At 40.4% G+C, this 21,679-nt stretch overlaps 1 protein-coding gene across 3 annotated transcripts in view; it reads right to left on the bottom strand.

The window, feature by feature from the left end:
- Positions 1 to 20,968, bottom strand: part of LOC121293740 (myocardin-like) — a 111,310-nt gene extending 90,342 nt beyond the window's left edge. For 2 of the 3 annotated variants that reach the window (XM_041216991.1, XM_041216992.1), the window contains exons 1-2: positions 11,315 to 11,435; positions 6,634 to 6,699 (exon numbers count right to left, since the gene is read on the bottom strand). In XM_041216991.1, the coding sequence (XP_041072925.1) occupies positions 6,634 to 6,699; positions 11,315 to 11,435 (187 nt within the window). Of the gene's footprint in view, positions 1 to 6,633; positions 6,700 to 11,314; positions 11,436 to 20,798 lie in introns of those variants that run through there. The other variant, XM_041216994.1, reaches the window with a different exon arrangement.
- Positions 20,969 to 21,679: the final 711 nt, after the last annotated feature.

Raw genomic sequence — 21,679 nt, 5'->3', positions numbered from 1 at the left:
GCCCGTTTCGGTGGCGGAGTTTGGCTGCCTGCCTGCCGCCGAGCTGGTGGGGCCCGCCCGCCCATCGAGGGCTAAATCCTGCCCGTAAAAACCAAGATTATTACAGTCATTCGCTTCAGATTCATGACACAAAGCCTTCTGTGAGTGAAGTTTTGCCAATCAGCCATAGGATACAGTCAATCAATTAGTCAATCATGTTCCCAGTAATAAAAAAGAGAAAGGGTTGGAAATACTCTGGCAGCATCAGTGAACAGAGAAACAGAGTTGATTGGTTGGATTTTCATCCTGCGATGGTGGCGGGTTTGATGGTGGGTGTGCTGGCCCACTCTGCCCTATTTCCAGTGAGGCTGTTTCTGGGAGGGGGAGGAGAAGACAGGGGGAGGTTGGGGATGATGGATACCCATCTGCCAGCAACGAGTAGACATTAAGGCTGGTTAAAGTGTCTGTTGAAGGCATTGATCAGACACCAGCTGGAATTTTCCAGACTCGGAGCCCGGCGGACGGATGGAGGGAGTCTTCCGGCGACAGGCCAGTGACCCAGCAATGCCTCCAGCCCTCGGTATGGTGGTCGCCAGAGGTTACTCCTCCACAATGATGGCCTGGCATTCATCGCCACATTTTATTTTTAAACTATCTAAGGGTGTAGAGGATGCCCCATAACTCTCCCACCTGCATCGCCAGCTCCCGCCTTACCTGGTGGGATTGCCGGCTGCCCAGAGCCTTTTACGCTCCCATTGGCCCCCTGGATTGTGGAGCCTGATCGCTGTCTTTAATTGGCAAGGGGTCCCAGGGGCGGCCTCTTAATTGGTTGTCTCCTCGAAACTCTCCTCCAGAATCCTACCATACCTACTTCTGGGCTCCCAACCCAGAAATCAGCCTGGCATCAGGATTGGAACTAAAATCCAGCCTTACTTTTCTGATCAATCACAAATTGTTAGATCGACCTGAAAGGTTTAACTCTGTTTCTCTACAAATGGTCCTGACCTGCTGAGTATGTCTAGCATTTTCTGTTTTTATTTTATTTCCAGCGCCTGCAGTATTTGGCTTTTGCGTTAATATTCCTCAGTATGACCACCTCAGGGGCCTAGAAATTGGATCATAAAAACAAAAACTTAAGACCCAATATGGTGGGTGGTGCGAGCCTGTTCATTCTGCTGGAAGTCTATTGCCTGCTTTACTGTTTAGGGCTGCCCTTTAGGTGTTCAGCGTGTACGCCTGAAAGCCACTTCCGAATTGGCAGCCTAACTTGTATTTCAAGATCCCTTTGCAAAATCTGCTTTGCTGCAGTCAGTTCCTTCAGGCACTCTGCACCTAATTCAGCAGCCACTGGAGTTTAGATTTAAAAAAAAATTTACTTCACTATGGAGCCAGTCACTCTTCCACCTTGCTTCCACATTGAAACCACTGCCACCTCTGATCATCGCTCTTTCCTCCACAACTGGATTGTCCTAAAGACCTCAGCTGTCTCAATTGCATCTCGGCCAGCAGATCTTGTTTCCCCCTCGCCCTCCACCCACCCCCAACCCCACCCAGACTGTCAAACTGCCACTGGGACTGACAGTCATACACCCAGACTGTCAAACTGCCACTGGGACTGACAGTCATACATTGCTGGTAACCAGCAATTAAGACCGGTGGGCCAATTTGCTTTGACCAAAACCATATGTTCCTTTTGAATGTATGTCAATGGTAGGCAGTTTTAAATATCTGGAAATTGAAATAACTGATTAAGAGATTTTAGTCCTAATTCAATGAATGTCAGGTTGATATGAAGAAACTGTGATACATATGAGGTGTAGGTTATTCCCTGAAGAATGAGGAAGAGGCTAGATGGGAGGAAAAACAAGCCTCCATAATCCAAAGTGATTTCTGCTCAGGCCAAGTTTAATTGCTGCTTGTTGAGGGGACTATGAAGATTGGAAAGGCCAATTCAGCATTAACCTTTTATGTAAAACATTTTGTACTGTTTCTTTTACATGTGATGTGTAGAGCTGATGGAATTTATAGACATTGGTTCTTGGCATATCACCTCTCTTGTTGATCTCTTCATCTCCTGCTCTCTGTAAACTACAACTCACCCAAAGCGCTGCTGCTGATATCCAAGCTTAGACCAAACCCCGTTCATCCATCACTCCTGTGCTTGCTGACCTACACTGGCTCCTGGTCCATCGACACCTTGTATTTATCTTTGTTTTCAAACTTCTCTATGGCCTTGCTCCTACCTATCTCTGTTAACTGCTCTGGTCTGCAACACTCCAAAATTTTTGTACTCTACCAATGCTGGCATCTTGAGCATTTCCAGTGCCCAGCAGCTGTGCCTTCAGCTGCTGAGGCCCTATAAGTTCTGGAATTCCCTCCCTAATTCTCTTCTCCCCCTTTTCTTCTTTAAGATGCTCCATGGAACGTACCTCTTTGACCAAGCTTTTGCCTATTTTACCTGCCATATTATCTCTTTATTTGACTCAGTGCCAATTTTTCTCTAATAATGCTCTTGTGAAGAGCTTTAGGAGGTTTTACTACATTAAGAACACTATATAAATGTAAGTTGCTGTTGGCTGAGATCAAACTTTGATTGCACTTCAGTTTCTAGGCCAGAATGGTGGCTGTTTTTTTTATGTTATTGCTAAGATCAGGTCGAGATTATAGACTTTCTGATCTTGGATATAATACTGATGGTAATTCAATAATATCAGATTATCTTTAGTATTACAATTGTAAAATTTATACTGTCATTTCATTTGAAAATTAGGGTACATTCCAAATGACTACCACTGTTTGTATATGTTTCTTCAAAAGTATATAAAAGTTCAATAACAATATTGATGATTGTCAGAATGATAGTGATAATTGTCGATGCTTTGCTTCTGACATAGAATGATTTCTATGTCAAAAGTTGGCCACCACATTTCTTGACTGTTTTTTTTACAAATACGAGATGTCAATGATACAGGATTATAAAAATAAGTTAGAAATAGAATGATTTAAATTGCTAATCCTAAGGTCCTACTTCAAGTCACATACCATCTGGACTTGGAAATAAATCACCTTATTTTCATCATCATTGAGTCAAAGTCATGGAATCACCTACCTAACAATAAATGGATCCCAAGCCTAGGTGATCCCAAGGTGAAGTGTGAAACTAAAAACAAATCCTTTTCTTGATACGAAAACAGAATTACCTGGAAAAACTCAACAGGTCTGGCAGCATCGGTGAGTTCGGTCGAAGGGTCATGAGGACTCGAAACGTCAACTCTTTTCTTCTCCGCCGATGCTGCCAGACCTGCTGAGTTTTTCCAGGTAACACTGTTTTTGTTTTGGATTTCCAGCATCCGCAGTTTTTTTGTTTTTATCCTTTTCTTGATAGTTTGTTTATCTACATAATGCAGCATTACATACGTCTGCTTCCTATCGACTAATCCACCCAGTGTCACAACAGTCCCTCTTTGTAGTCCCTTTTAAGAAAACAAATGGTCAAAACAAATTAACTAATAGATGGGGGTGATAGCCCCTGGTAGGGCAAGCCCCTTTTTATATGTGGTCAAGATAATCAATCAATCAATACCCTCAACCTCTTTATCCTTAAGCTTACTAATACAATTAACATTAACAACTAACACCATTTTGACAGCACCATCAACATGAAGACTGCAGCAGTTCAAGGTATCGGCTCAGATTCACCTCCTCAGAATGAGTAGGTGCAGACAGTTAATGTGACCATGTGACCAGCATCGCCCACATATCAAAAACTAAAAAGTGACAACAATCTAACAACTTAAAAAAAAAGACATGGAGACCATTTTTATAAAAATGTTTGCCCAATATTGTCTTTCTCTTGGTTTTCCCTCACTAACTCATGTCCAGCCCTTAAAATAAGATTTAATACGAACATATGGGAGTATGAATTAGGAGCAGGAAGTAGGCCACTCAGCCCCTTGAGCCTGCTCTGCCATTCAATAAGATCAGGGCCGATCTAATTTTAACCCCAACTTCACATCCCTGCCAACCACCAAAAACCTTTCACTCCCTTACTTGTCAAGAATCTATATACCTCCGGCTTAAAGCTGTTCAAAGACTCTGCCTCCACCACATTTTGAGGAAGAGAATTCCAAAATCTCACAACCCTCAGAGAGAAAAAAAATTCCCCATGTCCGTATTCCTAGCACGTTGGCAGCAGAAGATGCATAAATTTCATAACAAACTTGAAAATGTTTTTTTTTTGTCCCACAGTACCTTCAAAACCATTTTTACTTGGGGAACCTGAACCTCTCTTCAAACCTGGACTTGCTGTTGACAGGTATTCCAGAGCTATAATTTGCACGATTAACTGAATTAACAATTACACCCTGGCCAGTAATTTTCAGGATACCACAAGCTGAGTGCATACAATTTGGAACATGTTTAGCATGCATCAGTAGGATTCAGAGAAAAAGGAAACCTTAGGCTGTAACATTATTTGTGGGCTTGTTTCTCCACTTGATTTGAAAAGAAACTGGGAGATGAATATGAAAAGCTTTTCGAGGAGGGGTAATCCAGTGTTTAGCTTTTATTTCAGAGAGAGTTGCTGGCCCAGTAAAAGCGATGGGGCCTGGCTGTATGATTAACTTTCTTTTCGTACTGAAAACACAGAACTTTGAATCAAAATGCAGTGGGTAAGGAAACATTTAGCATAAATTTCCCTATAATCAATCATAAAAACATTTGCTTCATTCTGTGAGAAGAGTCTGAGACGCTGCTTTTCAAATAATTTCAATAATTATATGCAGCCCCCTCACTGCTCCCTTAGGCAATATTCACACCCTTGCAACAGCAACAAGCTCTGACTCATGCTGAACAATGCCACATCAGTTCCCTCAATATAAGTGTTGGGACGTCCATCACACATGCAAATTTCTATGCTACATTTAAGAAATATATTTTAAAAAAGGAAAGGAATTGGCCTTGAACTGACTTCAGGTATGCTGGTCACAGCAATTATACCATGTGGCCCTAAACAGGCAGACAAGATTAAACATAACACCATTGTAACAGCAGAGTAATAGAGAAGTATGGTTACATGGTCAAATGCTTCTGTCATTCCAAAGAAGCCTCAAACTCTATGAACATTGCCAAGGCATTTCTACTAGCAAGATATTTTAAAAAGCCACATTAGTAAGAACATCAATAATTATTTGCATTTTTACAAAGGAAGCTGAGTGATTACAGCCTACTTTTAAATTGTTACATGCATTTATTTGCAATTTAAATATTTCAGTAAAGTTAACTCATTCTTGGGGCATGGGCATTGCTGACATTTATTGTCCATCTATGGTTTACCTGAGGTGGTGGTGTTACAACAGAGTGACTTGTTGGCCATTTCAGAGGGCAGTTAAGAGTCAACCAGGCTGGCATGAGACTAGGGAGAGAGGGAACCAGGAAATGGAGAGCAATCGGAACGGGCATGAACTAGGAGATCGGGATGGAGGCGACCGGGAGATGTGCAGTAGTGGACAGCAGTTTGTGGTTTTCATGTAGGGTCAGGAGGAACACTCCAGTTCCCTCCAAGCTTTACATTCAGACACCCAGGAACAGCAACTTGGCCAAGCAGTGGTGGAGGGGCAAGAGCTGTAGGACAACGATGAAGAATAAACACTGCCACTCACTCTCATAGTCTCAGACACTAGATCAGATACTGATACTACATGCACTTTAGAGGACAACTTAGAGGCGGAATATGAATTTGCTGAGTAGTGGTCACAAATGGGCCAGACTGGGTAAAGTTGACAAGCTTCCTTAGTGTACCAGTAGTGTACCAGTAACTTAGTGTACCTGACAGCCTCATGGTCACATTTATTTCCAGCCAACTTTTTATTTTCAGGTTTATTTTGATCAAATTCTCGAACCGCCATGGTGGGATTTGAATTCACATTCTCCGGATTATTAGTCCAGTCTTCTGCACCACTAATCCAGTAACATAAGCACTATGTGTGAAAGTACCCATATACTGCAAACGAGTAACGCGAAGGTACTGAAATACTATAGTTATTTTTCTATAAATATGTCTCAGTATAAGGAAGGCTGCACAATTAATCCTTTGATTGCTAAGAATTTCAGGATGCTCCAATATTTTTAGGTAGCTGCTGTCTGAGCAATAGGGCCCTAATTTGTCAGAAATTCAAGCTTCTTCAGCAAAGGCACAGTAATCATGCCTTGGCTATGAGAATTCATGTGAGAAAGTGCCACAACCTCCAGAAATAAAGCACTGTAATCTGCCAGCATAAGTGCAAGATGATGTTGGGTAAAACAGAGTTATTAAACAGAACACACCAGAGTACCAACCAGGAGTCTTCTTCATTTAGTTTTCAAATAGAATTTACTACCGCAACCCCATCCCCCTCAGCAATTAATTTGATTTAATAGATTATTTTGTGCAGAAGTGTAGTTGAAGGGATTAAATACAGCTAAAGAGTTTTTTCTTGGTTCATCAGTTACATTTACATTTCAATGAGTTCAAAGAGGTTACTTTGTGCTTTGTGCTATTTATAGTATAACTGATGGTAGACAGTGGCTTCCTGGTTGCAAAACCCATTTCACATAATTATATTTAGAGAGAGAGAGAGAGAGAGAGGGGAGAACTTATGTCTTATGTGCACTTACGTGGCATGATGCCTTGGTCTGCTAGCTGCTCGCGGGTTCGTCGTTGCTGGAGTCGGAGTTGTAGAACTGTGACAAAAACAAAATTTGCAGAGATCAGCAAGCAAGCCCTTCATTAGCATCCTGAAGTAAGTGTTTGGTGGCTGTAGTGAGGGCAACTGGGCTCTTATATGGAGGAGGTCCATGATACCTACTTGAGATCAGCCAGGCAGGTAGCAGGGCACTTAAGGCAATGAAAGTCAATCGGTGACTACCATCCCTATCATTACTGAAATACTCCTCCCTTTTAGGTGTCAGATGTTTCCCAGAAATACACTCATCTTTTGAGATTTTAATTCACATTTTTTGTAATTTTTGAAAAGTAACCATTTATTCTGCCGGAACATTTAAATTATTTGACCATAACCTCTTGCTCAGGCAACAAGCTTGTCAAAAATATATTTTACATTGCAGTTGCTACCTGTCTTTAAATTTTGTGGCTTTTACACGGGGAGCATTTGAATGCATAGTATTACACAGTACACAGTATTACAGTGTTAACAAGCTGGTAGCACCCTCGAAGTTTGAGTGACATAAATAAACTGCAACAACAAAGCAAAGATCAAATAGGTTTTTAACCTCGAGATAAGCTATTGCCTTGGAACTGCCAGAGTGTATGTGGTATATAGACTGTATAGTTTATAGAGAGAGTCATTGTTGTTAGTTGTTGTTGAGCCAGGTGAGAGATGTGGAGAAAAGCATGGACAGAGGCCTGCCTGAGGTGTAATGCTGCGGGACTGGACAAATCGTTTTATGGCACTTTTCACTCTCACAAAAAAAATCCATTTTATTATTTGGCAACAAGGTAAATTAGAATTTATTTTATAATTTGAGTGTACCTGGCAAAAAATCTAAGTTGACTAAGATTCCTTCCCCTTTCTAATACTGGGCAGAATCTTACCACCTTTAAGGATTTTCAGAGGTCGGGTGCTGATGCTGGCTGGCATCCTCAGACTGTGACCCCTGGTTCTGGACTCCCCTACCATCGGGAACATCCTTCCTGCATCTACCCTGTCTAATCCTGTTAGAATTTTATAGGTTTCTACGAGATCCCCCCTCATTCTTCTGAACTCCAGCGAATATAATCCTAACCGGGTCGATCTCTCCTCATATGTCAGTCCTGCCATCCTAGGAATCAGTCTGGTAAACCTTCGCTGCACTCCCTCGATAGCAAGAACATCTTTCCTCAGATAAGGAGACCAAAACTGCACACAATATTCCAGGTGTGGTCTCACCAAGGCCCTGTATAATTGCAGCAGACATCGCTGCTCCTGTACTCGAATCCTCTGGCTATGAAGGCCAACATACCATTTGCCTTCTTTACCGCCTATTGCACCTGCATGCTTACCTTCAGCGACTGGTGTACAACGACACCCAGACCTCATTGCACATTCCCCTCTCTCAATTTATAGCCATTCAGATAATAATCTGCCTTCCTGTTTTTGCTACCGAAGTGGATAACCTCATATTTATCCACATTATACTGCATCTGCCATGCACTTACCCACTCACTCAGCTTGTCCAAATCACACTGAAGCATCTCTGCATCCTCCTCACAGCTCACCCTCCCACCCAGCTTTGTGTCATCTGCAAATTTGGAGATATTACATTTAGTTCCCTCATCTAAATCATTAATATATATTGTGAATAGCTGGGGTCCCAAAACTGATCCTTGCGATACCCCACTAGTCACTGCCTGCCATTCGGAAAAAGACCCATTTATTTCTATTCTTTGTTTCCTGTCTGCCAACCAGTTTTCAATCCATCTCAATGCACCACCCCCAATCCCATGCGCTTTAATTTTACACGCTAATCTCTTATGTGGGACTTTGTCGAAAGCCTTCTGAAGGTCCAAATAAAGCACATCCACTGGTTCCCCCTCACCAACTCTATTAGTTACATCCTTGAAAAATTCCAGTAGATTTGTCAAGCATGATTTCCCTTTCGTAAATTCCTGCTGACTCTGTCTGATTCTGCCACTGTTTTCCAAGTGCTCAGCTAATTAAATCTTTTATAATGGACTCTAGAATTTTCCCCACTACCGACATCAGGCTGACTGGTCCATAATTCCCTGTTTTCCCTCTACCTCCCTTTTTAAATGGTGGGGTTACATATGCTACCTTCCAATCTGTAGGAACTGTTCCAGAGTCTATAGAATCTTGGAAGATGATCACCAGTGATTCCACTATTTCTAATGCCACTTCCTTAAGTACTCTGGGATGTAGATTATCAGGCCCTGGGGATTTATCGGCCTTCAATCCCATCAATTTCCCTAACACCATTTCCCTACTAATACAGATTTCTTTCAGTTCCTCCCTCTCACTAAACCCTGTGTTCCCCAACATTTCTGGTGTGTTATTTGTGTCCTGCTTTGTGAAGACAGAACCAAAGTATGTATTCAGTTGATCAGCCATTTCTTTGTTCCCCATTATAAATTCCTCTGTTTCTGATTGTAAGGGACCAACATTTGTCTTCACCCATCTTTTTCTCTTCACATACCTATAGAAACTTTTACAGTCAGTTTTTATGTTCCCCGCAAGCTTACTCTCGTACTCTATTTTCTCCTTCTTAATCAATCCCTTGCTCCTCCTTTGCTGAATTCTAAACTACTCCCAATCCTCAGGTCTGTTGTTTTTTCTGGCTAATTTGTATGCCTCTTCCTTGGATGTAATACTATCTCTAATTTACCTGGTAAGCCATGGTTTGGCCACCTTTCCTGTTTTACTTTTGCACCACTTTATAAAAAAAAAGAAAAACTTAAGATTCAACGCTGATACAAAAGCAAAATACTGCAGATGCTGGAAATCTGAAATAAAAACGTAAAGTGCTGGAAATCCTCAGCATGTCCGACAGTATCTGTGGAGAGAAACGTGATGGTTCAACACTGGTCTGACTGACCTTTAGGAAGTACAAGCAGGACACAATCTCTTGCAGTGCTTCAACCTTTGAGTTCAGAGAGGCATCCCACTGTCATACTTCTTAAAGGACATCCCATTGAATTTTAGTGCCTGCAGGTCTTTACAGACACCTGTGTGGAGGTGTTTTATGTACAGCTGCATTTATTCAGTCAGGGCCTTTTCATGGTCTGGGCATTTCTGTGGTTCAGGGACGTTAACCACAGGTTTTATGTATGATACATACATATATATATGTGTGTGTTGTCTTTCATTTATTTGTAGAAAATGCATGTTAGCAAATCCACAAAACCTTGTGAAGAGGAGTCATGTGGGAGAATGAACAATATTTCAATTAAGTTAAGACTTAAAAATTCTAGGATTATAATGCTGTACTGAGGAAGTACTAGAACTATTCTTTTTAAATGAAGCATTAAATTGTGTTCTGCCTGCTATATGGAAGTACAGGTCACATGGTGCTATTCAATATCTTTCAGGTTAAACCAATTAAATCACATGGTGCTATTCAAAGAGCAGAGAGTCCTCCTCTGCACTAACAACGATTTCCCCTTTAACCAATATCACCAGTCATCTCATTGTTCGTTGAGAGAGCCTGCTAGATGCAAAAACGGTTGCTGCAATCTCAAGCTTTTCAACAGTGGCTACACATCAAAGTAATTTTTGTACGTGAAGTGCTTTGGGACTCGTGGGAGATGTGATAAGACACTACACAAATGTTGAGTTTTTTTCTTTAACTAGATGACTATGGCTTTGCAATAGCGTGATACTCCCTCTAGTGGGTGCCTAGGAACTGACAAAATACTCAAACGGCAGACAAGATTCAAAGATTAGATCGAGATGCTTTGCTGCACATAGCCACCAGGTGATTTCAAAATTAAAAAAAAATAGCAAATTAAAATGACAAAAGATCAATTTTAATATTGCTCATTTCCCCTTTTTGCTAACTGTGTGTGAACTGAAAAGATTGTAATTTAATCAATGTTAAATTCTGATACTCAAATAAAACCTGGAAAATCAAAAGGACTATTTAAGTATTATTTAAGAATCAAACTCTAGTATCCACGACAACAGCTGCACAAAATTGGAAGACAAACAAAAAGCACACCCTTACAAATATATCATGAAAAACAGGATGTACAGTTATAAACATGTCTTTTAAACACAATCATGGCAGTGTGTGGTCCCAGCAAAAAAAGTGAACACCGAGAGGTCAAACACTGTCACATCCCCAAGATAATTCAGAATCATGCTGGACAGCATTTGGACCATGATATTAAACTTTCTTGAGAACTTGTTTACCACATTTTGCTCAACTCTTAACTGTCCATTCAGAAATGTTAATGTCAATGTTACATATGTGCAGCTGATTCAAGTAGCATGTGTCCTTAATACAGATACCACTTCGCTGTTGTTGAATAGCCAGCGAGGTACAGAATATGTCACAGGTTTCTGAATAGGTGATTTTTTTAAAAAATGGTACAAGTTTTACATATACAAATATAAATGGTGAATTCAAAGGGAGCAGGAGCCTGGATCCTATTTATTACTGAATCACCAACGCCCAATAATAGAAGCCATAACTTGTTTGGTGACTACCGACTAGAAACAGTACAAGTGTTCAGAAGCAGCTTAGGGAGTGTACATCATTACAGTTCAAGTTTAAAAAAATGAGAAGCAGCTGAGCTTTAAGGAAGAAAAAAAAAAGGCAAGTAAAAATGAGATATTCAAACCTTCTTTTAATCCCTGAGAGATGAAATAGGAGTGAACATAACAGCTGTTATCCTGGCTTCCATATACTTTGTAAGGCATGATCCCTGACAGACTGTCTTGCCTCTCTGCAGCATCAACCATGCTTAATTTTGCAAAGGGTCACAGCCCTACAAGCACCTGATTGGAGCCGAGTGTTGTCAGAAGCCCCCGTTTCCACTAACTGTCCCCATACTTCCGAATGGTTTCCTTTAGAAACCAAAATGAATGGGCAGGGAAACGCGGTTCAGATTATGAGATCATTCCCAGCGCACTCTTCAGTGCTGTGAACCTGCAGAGAAAGCCTTTTACAGTCGTGTTCGAACCTGTATAGAATATTTCCACACAAGCCTCAGCTGTTCTTTAGGCCGCAGGGCTGAACTGATAAACTCAAGTCTTTGGGAAACTGCCTTAAAAATAGAACCCTTTCAAAAGACAGGCTCAGGGTGAAGTGCTGAGGCCTCTGAACCGGTCACTGCAATCCAATCAGATGATTTATACACAACTGATCAAATTAAGCCGATAAAAATAGTACCACCAGTTGTCGGCTATGAATATATCTGCTCAGCAGTTGTACCCTGTGTAAAAGTAAGCAACTTGAAAACTGTGCACAATTTACACCTTCTCTTTGCTTTTACTGCTGCATTATGGCTAATACTGTAACAGATGTCTGCCGGAAAGAAAACAAAAACCTTTTGGAGAGAGTTTTACAAAGTCAAGATGGTGGTACATGCCTGCCCTGTTCTTCTGGCCCTTTGCAGTCAATGGAATTGAATAACAAGCAGAGCATATTGTATAACAGCCAGTTGATGTGATGCCCCTTTTACTGACTGATCTCTATCCCTTCAAGTTTTAAAAAGAACATTTTTGCCCTGCACATTAATCCTGCCAATGACTTTCTGTAATCAAAACTGCTACTTGGGAGTAATTGATACAAAGCATAAGTTATCAATACTAAGACCTTTTCTATGCAATTGTTAACGAGCACTGTGTGAAGGTTATGTGGTTAATTCTGTGATATCACAATTCTGGGATTTATATGACCATCAATGGTTGTGGTTAAAACCTATTAAAACAAGTCCTGATGCTCTAAAACGTCAAATGGCTGGATTTATTAATACTTATCTTATCTTGCCTATCTTTATATTTCCATTCTATCAGTTTTAAAGTTAATTTTCTTATTTTTAAGTTTCCTCAATTCCTTCTGAAATGCTGAGCCTTAGGTCTCTGTCAATGTCTCAATTAGGTGTGTGCAAACAGCCTCAAGGCGACATGTCTTCTTTTCCACTTCCCTATGTGAAAGCTCTCTCTTGTCTCTAGGTCCTAATCAGGATTCAGCAGGAGACGGCGGGAATGGAAGTACAAAATCCTTCTCTTACATGGCTGTTACCCTTGTGTACAGAAGATTGAGGGGTGACCTGATGGAGGTTTTTAAAACATTAAAAGGTTTCGATGGGGTGGATAGGGTAACTATTTCCTCTAGCAGAGGAATCAAGAACCAGGGGATGCAATCTTGAACTGAGGGTGGTGATTCGAAGGCACTTTCTTCCCCACACAAGAAGTAGGCGAAATCTGGAACTCTTTCCCCAGCAAGATGTCGATGGTGCAACAATTGTAGAGCTTTTGGGACTCAGATCAATAGGTTTTTGTTAGGTATTGATGCAAAGGAGATAGAGCAAGGACAGATAAATGGAGTTGAGGGCCAGATGAGCCATGATCTAACTGAATGACAGAGCAGACTCCAGGGGCTGAATGGCCCACTCCTGTCCCTATGTTCCTATATATTAGAGATCATACATTAATTGTGTTACCTAAATACTCAGCACTGAGTGGCTGTGTTTTGAAAATTACAAAATAAAACTCAAAGCTTCTGAGATGGAAGTACTGTGCTAACTGTATACTTAGGAACGTCTCTTAAACTGGAGGCTCTGTCACATTATTAAGTCAGTCCTTTTTGAGAGAGGGTGTTTTATTCTTTATCCAACTTGTTAAAGTAACGGACAGAGAGCACTTCACACAGAGTGAGTGAAAGGTGAAGGGGGTGGTATAATCTCATTGCTCACTTTAATAAGCAGGAGAAGTAGGGTGGGATAAAATCAATAGTCACTTAGACAAGTGCGGAATAATTAAGGAAAGCCAGCATGGATTCATTAAGGGAAAATGATGGTTAACTAAGTTACTGGAATTTTTGGAGCAGGTAACAGAGAAAGATGATAAGGGAAACGCTGTTGATATGGTGTATATGGAGTTTCAAAAGGTATTTGATACAGTGCCACACAACAAAATACTTGCTCATAGAATAAAAGGGAAAGTAGGCACTTGGATAAGAAATTAGCTGAGCAACAGAAAAGAGAGTAGTGATAAATGGTTGTTTTTCAGATTGGAGGAAGGTTTGTGGTGGAATTCCCCAGGGGTCAGTGTTGGGAACCTTGCTCTTCCTGATATATATTAATGACCTAGACTGTGGTGTGAAGGGCATGATTTCAAAATCTGCAAATGATATGAAAAGTGGAAATGTTGACATCTGTGTTGGGGATAGTCTTGAACTTCAAAAGGACAGACATGTTGGTGGATTGGGCAGACACATGGCAGATGGAGTTCAATGCAAAGAAGTGTAAGATGATTCATTTTGGCAAGAAAAGTATGGTGAGACAGTACAAAATAAAGGGAGAGCCTCTAAAGGAGGTGCAGGAACAGAGGGACCTCTGTGTATACATACATAGATCATTGAAGATGGCAGGGCATATTGATAGATCAGTGAACAAAGCATATATATCTTAGGCTTTATTAATAGGGGCATTGAATACAAGAGTAAGGAGATCAAGTTGAACTTGGATATGACACTAGTTAGGCCTTATCTGGAGTAATGTGCCCAGTTCTGCGTGCCATACTTCAGACATTGGCGAGAGTACAGAGGAGATTCACAGGAATGATTCCAGGAATAAAGAACTGTAGCTATGAGGACAGATTGGAGAGGTTGGGACTCTTTTCCTTGGAGATAAGAAGGCTGAGAGGGGACTTCATAGAGATATTCAAGATCCTGAGGGGTATGGACAGGGCAAATAGTGAGAAACTGTCCCCACTCAAGAGAACATCAAGAATTAGAGGCTACAGATTCAAAATAATTAGCAAAGGGAGTAAATGTGATGTGAGGAAAATTTTTTTCACCCAAAGGGTGTTGGAGTCTGGAATGAACTTCCTGACAGGGTGACGGAGGCAGGTTTGATCGAGGTATTCGAAAGGAATTTGGATTGCTACCTGAAAAGAGAGAATGTGCAAGGTTATGGGGATAAGGCAGGGGAGTGGGATGAGGTGGAATGCCCTTTCAGAGAGCCAGTGCTGACTTGATGGGCTGAAAGGCCTCCTTCTGCACTGTAAAGATAGAGTGATTAAAATACCCTGAAAGTGCCAAACCCTGCATCCATTCAACAACTGTGGTTTTGTGTGAAGCAATCGTTAGTACGGCTGGAGTGCAAATTCCAACCTCACTCCAGGTCCAGCGCAAGCATCAGCTCAACGGTTAATGCACAGAACACAAACACATGTTGCAAGGTAGCCACGGTGGATCTTGAGCACAATGTTAAGGTAAGATTTTGGCACATCTGGAAAACAGCCAATGTAGTCACACTTTTCAAACGCTCCCTTAATTTCTAATCATAGATTTGCTGGCAGCAAATTGTTCATGACTTTATTGGGTGGTCACCTACTGAAAGCAGTAAGTAGAAAGAAAGGAAAAAGTGAAATGGTGCCTTTGACAATGAAGGTGATAGCTCGTCTGCATGCACGTTTTTCCTTAAAAATTAGAATTTTCAGCAATTATTTTTAAAATGGATAGTTCTGCATGCTGACAGTTGGCTGCAATTAAGAAATATCTGAGATGAGTGTAGGCGTGGTTGTCTAATTAAAAGCAAGCAGCTGCCCAGAAAACTTGCTCTTACAGCTAATCCAGATTGTTACCTTTCAAACCTTCCTGTGCATCACCCTTCTTTTAAAATGAACAGTTTAGGGGCTGTTAAGTAATTTATTAGGTTGGGTATATAACTGTGGTTACAATTAGGATGTCCACAACTTCATTGGCAACCATTACATTATACTAATTCTAATGTAGGGTACAATGTACAATGACAAGCACAACTCTTAAGCTACTGGTTTCCAATCTATTCTGTTTCCATTATGAAACTTTTTTACTTTCTCATTTTGTTCATACCTGCCTGAACTCTCCCAACTATACTGTACCTGAGAGGGTGAGTCAGTCACAGGTATCTTGGGAATTCTATTCTTTGGTTTTGATAACTGTAAGCTAACTTCTACAGAAAGCCCTAATGAACAACATGGCCACTCGCAGATTTCTATTGCCACTCAGGGCGTTGTAAAGTGACCAGTTTTTTTGGCACCTTTCTGCTGTATCAGATATCAGCCATGGTTCAGTCTGTAGCACTCTTGCTTCTAAGCAGAACATTGAGAGGAGAGCACTAAATCTTGGTTGACACTTTAGCACAATGCAAACCTAAGAGTGCACCAGCAAATAAGGTCAGAATAGGAAAATATGATAAAAGGCAGAATTAAAGGCTCTTTGTTTAGGAATGCATGCAGCATTCGTAACAAAATGGATGAATTGATCGCACAAATGTAAATAAATGAGAACGATCTGGCTGCCATTACAGAAACATGGGTTACAAAGTGACTGTGGATGGGACCTAAATATTCAAAAGTATTAAACATTTTGGAACTACATGCGCAAAGGAAAATGAGGTGGTGTGGCATTGTTATTAAAGGATGAGATCAGTACAGTCGTGAAAAATGATCTTGGTTTGGAGGATCAAGATGTAGAATCAATTTGTCTGCAAGATTAGTAGAGTTGAGCTCCAACATTTTAGATAATTTCAGTATTGCTAAGCAAAGCAATTCCTTTGCCCAGTTAAGTGAGTTCACTTGCAATTCCATGACATTGTACCCAAATTTCACTGAAATCTGCCATCTAAAGGGCACTAAGCCAGCATCTCCCATCCACTTTCCAACAATCCCTGCTGGAAGCATATGAATACTGGATGAGGGCAAGACTTAGCATAGCTATGATGTCTCCACCAATCTCAAGATGAAAAGTCTGACAATAATTACCTCTAGGGCTGCCACATAAAAAACAGCCACTTGGGTGAGGTCGTGGAGCGAGTGGATCCCAGCAAAATGGAGACATGAGGGAAAGCAAATACATGAAGAATGCTTCATTCTTTTTTGGTGCTAATCTCAGCACAGTGCTACTTCCTTGTATCTTTCAGTGTAAAAGTTACAGAGAGCTGCTCCATGGTCAACTGTCACAGGCCTGGTTTCAGTTCTACAAGAAAGGACTGACCCACGCAGATTTTCCCTGAAGCCTGCATTATTTGCTCAGGCCTCCTAAAAATCACCCCCTTCCCAAGGCTGGAAGGGTGTAATCTAAAAAAAAAGTTAGAGCATTTGTTGCTTTCTTTTTATGCACCGTATAAATATTCTTAAACGCTTACACATGAGATTCAGAGCAAACGGGTTACCAGATTGTGCTTTCATCTCTGCAATCTGGGTTTAAATCCAAGAGCACTGATGAGCCAAAGGCACCATTCTATGTTGTAAAAGGACCAACAAACAGATTCAGCCAAGCTCCTGATGGGCACGGGCCCCATGTAAAAATATTAACTTGTCTTTCGTGTCAGGTACTGCCTGATATGCCGTGTGTTGTGTGTTTTTAAGCCTGTGGCACACTTGGATTTCAGGTGTTTAATCAACCAAGACAAACCTTAGTTCCCCTCTGAACAACAGTGCTGTTTACAATTTTTCTTCTATTGCTGAAACAGAATTTAAGATGCCACGTGTGTTGGGGAATATTTATGACCATTCTCTGCTAAAGTGCATACAGATGTGCAGGGATGAATGAACTTGCCATTTGACACACCTGGCTCTACAGCAAAATTCAAAATACTTAAATTTCTTTTCATTTAAAAAAATGTGTTCCTATCAGTTCATTTCTCTCAGCTCTTTAAGCCACTGAGATTCAAGTCAGCTTTGATTTGGGACTCGGTTTGAGGCTCCTTCCAACACAATGACATCCTAATTTTCAGTCCCCAGAGCTGTCACCAGCTGTGCTACATAGAAGCACAGGTTACAGTAAGGTTAAGACAATGAACATAGCATTTTTCACAAAGCACCACTCACAGCTAGAAAATGCAGAATGGTGTGACAAATTTAAGCACAGGAGTTAATAAAACAGATATCGACCCTAACTGAACTGTAACTTGGATGAATTCTAGCTCTGTTTACTTTGTGTGTTGTGGAGGTAATGCATTGAGTACTTGGGCCTTATTCAAACTACATTTATACTGGGCAGTTCAGGATCAGCTGCGCATTAGTGCAGCAAAGCTCAGATCATGGACATCTACCAACAGGTTGATGTCAGGTGTTGTAGATGTCAACATTTTAGCATCTGTGTTGGCTTGAAAGAAAAATGATAGTATGGCATTACAGTGGAACTATTTTGGGACAGTAATCACTATAATATTCTGATTTTACGTTGGTAACATTGCATTAATGATAAATTCCAGATGGGAGATTACACTTGAGGCTAATGTTGCAATTAAGCAGAATGATGTTTTCAGAGAAAACTGGACTAAAAAGACTTTCCGTGAAAACAGAATTAATGACTTGGTGAATTTCAGGGTCAGCAAAACTGTTCAAGCTAAGCTTACGCTCTAACTGACAAAAACACTCTGCAAAGTTTTTATGTTGTCAAATTAATACTAAATTCTAATCCTTGCGTTATAGTTCAAAAATTGTAGCATTCCAACCCTGGCATAAATACAAGAGCTTTACAGAGAACGTGACATGAGGCTACACACAATTTCATATTCGATTATAACCTCATCATTTAATTACATGGGTCAATGACTGTTAATTGTCCAGGTCCAGCATGATTTCAAATCAATTCTCATAATGCAATCAATGGGTAGAGAACAAAGAGGGGATTCTGAGATGTGTGAACTGAAGTCCAACTTTGATGACCAAAACTGTATAGCATATTTTATGAAATAACGTATTTTGTTTTTGTTCAAAGCATTTTAAGAGGTTACTGCCAGAGCACTGCTGGCATATATACTGCAGGAACCTGCATAAAATAGCCACTGAATTGCATAAATTAGTTAATAAAGTAATCTAATTAGTCCGTAACTATTATGGCTAGTTTCAGTGCTACTTAATTAAATAGGATCAATTGATCATATAGTCAGTAAATTATATGAAGGAGACTAATATACAAAGAAAGCTTTGCCCGAGTCAGAATAAAGGGGACAGTGATTGATCTGTGTTCTGATAGAGTCTGCTGTCCAGTGTCTGAAGGGCATGAGCATCAACTGCTGTTGTAAACAAAGAATCGGACAGCTGACAGCCCAACATTTAGCTCACGGATGCAGAGCTATGTAGCATAGATCACAGAAATATACTGTTAAAGACAAGTCAGTCGCAGAGCAAGATAAACCAACATTTGGAAGTATTTTTAAAAGACGAACATGGATGAGTTTTACTGTTTCATGAATCAAAAGTCAAAAAGATAGAAGTTCTTTAATTTACCTGCTGTATAGATACTTTAAACTGTAATATTTTGTTGCGATATCCCACTATTTACTCTTAGCTCGTGCGGCTGCATGCACTGCGGGGTTTTTGACATTCTACCAAATATCTGAGAAAGCTGCATTACTATATTTTAAGTAATGTACATTTTCATTTCAGGAACAACTGTAAATCATAAGTGCTTGTGCAAAACAATTGTTTAACAGAAATTTCTTTTTCAGTGAAAACTCCAATTTGGTGACTGTTTTCTGGTTCACTTGTATTCACTAAGCAGTGGTGTACAGTCCATTTCCACTAACCACATGCCGGATTCACTATGAGTGCTGTTACCCATGCAGGGTCAATCTTCATAACTTTATGCATTTTTTAAAAAAAAGGAATGCTAGAAAAAAACTAAACTTCCACTATTTAGAAATGCAGGAAAATGCTGAAACATTCTTTATGAAATCAGAATCATGAATGAAATATGCAATGTCAAATTCAATTATAATGTGTTTCAGGAAGGTGGCAGTGTTGTCACAAAGTTGAAGAGTTACATTTTTATAATTCTAATACTAACAGATTTCATACAACAAACACATGCTGGTTATAACACATCAAACACATGCTGTTTAAAATTAATTATACATATGCATAAACTAGTGATTCTGAATATAATATTCTATTGGAATTTTTGGTTATGGCAGAAGACAATGCAAAATACACTAAAAGTTACCCTTCAGTTAATTGACCAGGTCCTGGTTATCAAACATATACATATGTTCCATCGGCTGAAATGACATAATTTTAATTGATCCAGTCTCAGGACAATGCAAGTACATTTTGATATGCATAATTCTGTCTCACATTTATAACCATTTAATTTATAACAAGTGCACAAACACATCAACCCCCAATGTAATGTTCTGTACAATGTATTTGAAGGTTTAATCATAAGAGCGTTCATTGGGCTTTACATCAATTTGTATTTTAACAACTGCTCATAAAAAGGAAAAACCCTTGACATGCTGGTGCTGTCAGATAGTTCTTATTTATAGACAAACAAGTGAAGGCAGTCAAAACCAAAGATACAAGGAGATGTCTTTCCAACAATGTTAAATTGGATTTCAAGGACACATTAGCAGTGTTGCTGGTTTTATTCTATTATACCCCTGCACTGTCAACAGGCACATTAGGAGAACCTCTTGTGCTAGCTTGAAACTTCTCCAGATGCTTTAGGTTCAAAATTAGCCTCAGTCAAACAAACAGCAATAATTACCAAACAAATACACTGAAGGAGGTCAGAAAGAGGTTAATTCTTTATTTAAACCTTGGCAATACATACATGATTTATTTTCATCTTTTTCCCAGCTAGCTTTGAACAGCAGGTAAGTAAATACGTAAGTAATTTTATAGAAAAGGCAGGAATCGTAAATACCTCACAAGGCCCTAAGGACCACCTATCTGTTGCAGTTTGGAAAGATTAAGCATCATCTAACATTACAAGAAGTAGTAGATTGGCATCAACATGTTACATTTTTCTAATTCCCTATAGGTCGGATGTGGCTATTGCTGTGAATGTTTTGTCCTGCAAAATCTAAGAAACTAAATTAAAACTAAAATAAGCAACAGGCACATGAGAAAAGCAAACAGAAAAGTAAGAGAATATTAAAAATAAACACGTTTGCTGGTGGGTAACGGATCCAAAAATGAAGCTCACTAAGAATAAGACAAAATATTTGAAAGAACGTAGTCACTCCATAAACTAACATATCATTGTCTTCAATTATCCTATTTCAAATACTGAAGTAAAAACGAAGGTTGAAAATGACACATGTACACTTTTAAGATTATAGCAGAAGCACTTGCAAAGCGGCAAGTTATACACTGCCTTACCTGACCTGAACTTGCTTCGGATCAGCAGTGAATGTTCTGAGCCCAAAAGTGTCATGTTGGTAGTTAAGACACAACAGACAATTCCAGTAAATTCGGCCAAGACCAGTAGAAGTTTTCCTCAACTTCTCAAACCATAAATTGGTTCAGACAGGGGGGGGGGGGGGAAGAGAAGCAACTGGCACTGCAAGTGAGAAATAAGATTCGTCCAAAAAAAAGTTTCTTCTCTCTCTCTCTCACTCACACACACCACTTAGTTTCTGTGCTCTTACAGCAGGGGTAGCTGTGTGCAGCGAGAAACTTGTTCAAGGTTTTTGGTCCCATCCACCCACCCCCGCGACTAGCAAGACAGCAACTGGTTACACTGCCTGGCGCTGCACTGGGAAGGGCTAATTAACGCGTAGCCAGCCCAGACCCTCCTACCACGGAGGCTTTTACTATCATCATCATCACCACCACCACCGCCGCAGCGATCTTGGCTCCTTTGCGACTAGCAGTTAAAGACTTTTTGGAGATTGTTTATATCTGATCCTGGAAAGTGGCCGTGGGCAGCCCGTCAAGTCGAGGATTGGGGAGACCGGCGCTGCGTTCGCTCCCGGACAGTCTCGGTCCCGCTGACCTCCAAAGCTGCACAGCAGTTCGAAAGAGTCAGGCAGCAGCTTCGTCTCTCCTTGTTCCCCACCCCTGAGGAGGGGAGGCGGGGGGGGGAGACCGGAGTTGCTCCAAATTTGTGACCACCCATCACTCCCGCCGAATGGCCAACATAGATGGGAAATAACATGGATATTGAACACTGGGGTGGCTCCGATTGTCCAATTAAGAGCTGTAGATAACAGCTTTATAATATGTCATTCTGAGTCTTTAAATTAACGTGTTCCCCCCCC

This window comes from Carcharodon carcharias, chromosome 22 (genome assembly GCF_017639515.1).
Source record: "Carcharodon carcharias isolate sCarCar2 chromosome 22, sCarCar2.pri, whole genome shotgun sequence".
Classification (NCBI taxonomy): Eukaryota; Metazoa; Chordata; class Chondrichthyes; order Lamniformes; family Lamnidae; genus Carcharodon; species Carcharodon carcharias.
This window is presented reverse-complemented; position numbering and strand designations above follow the sequence as displayed.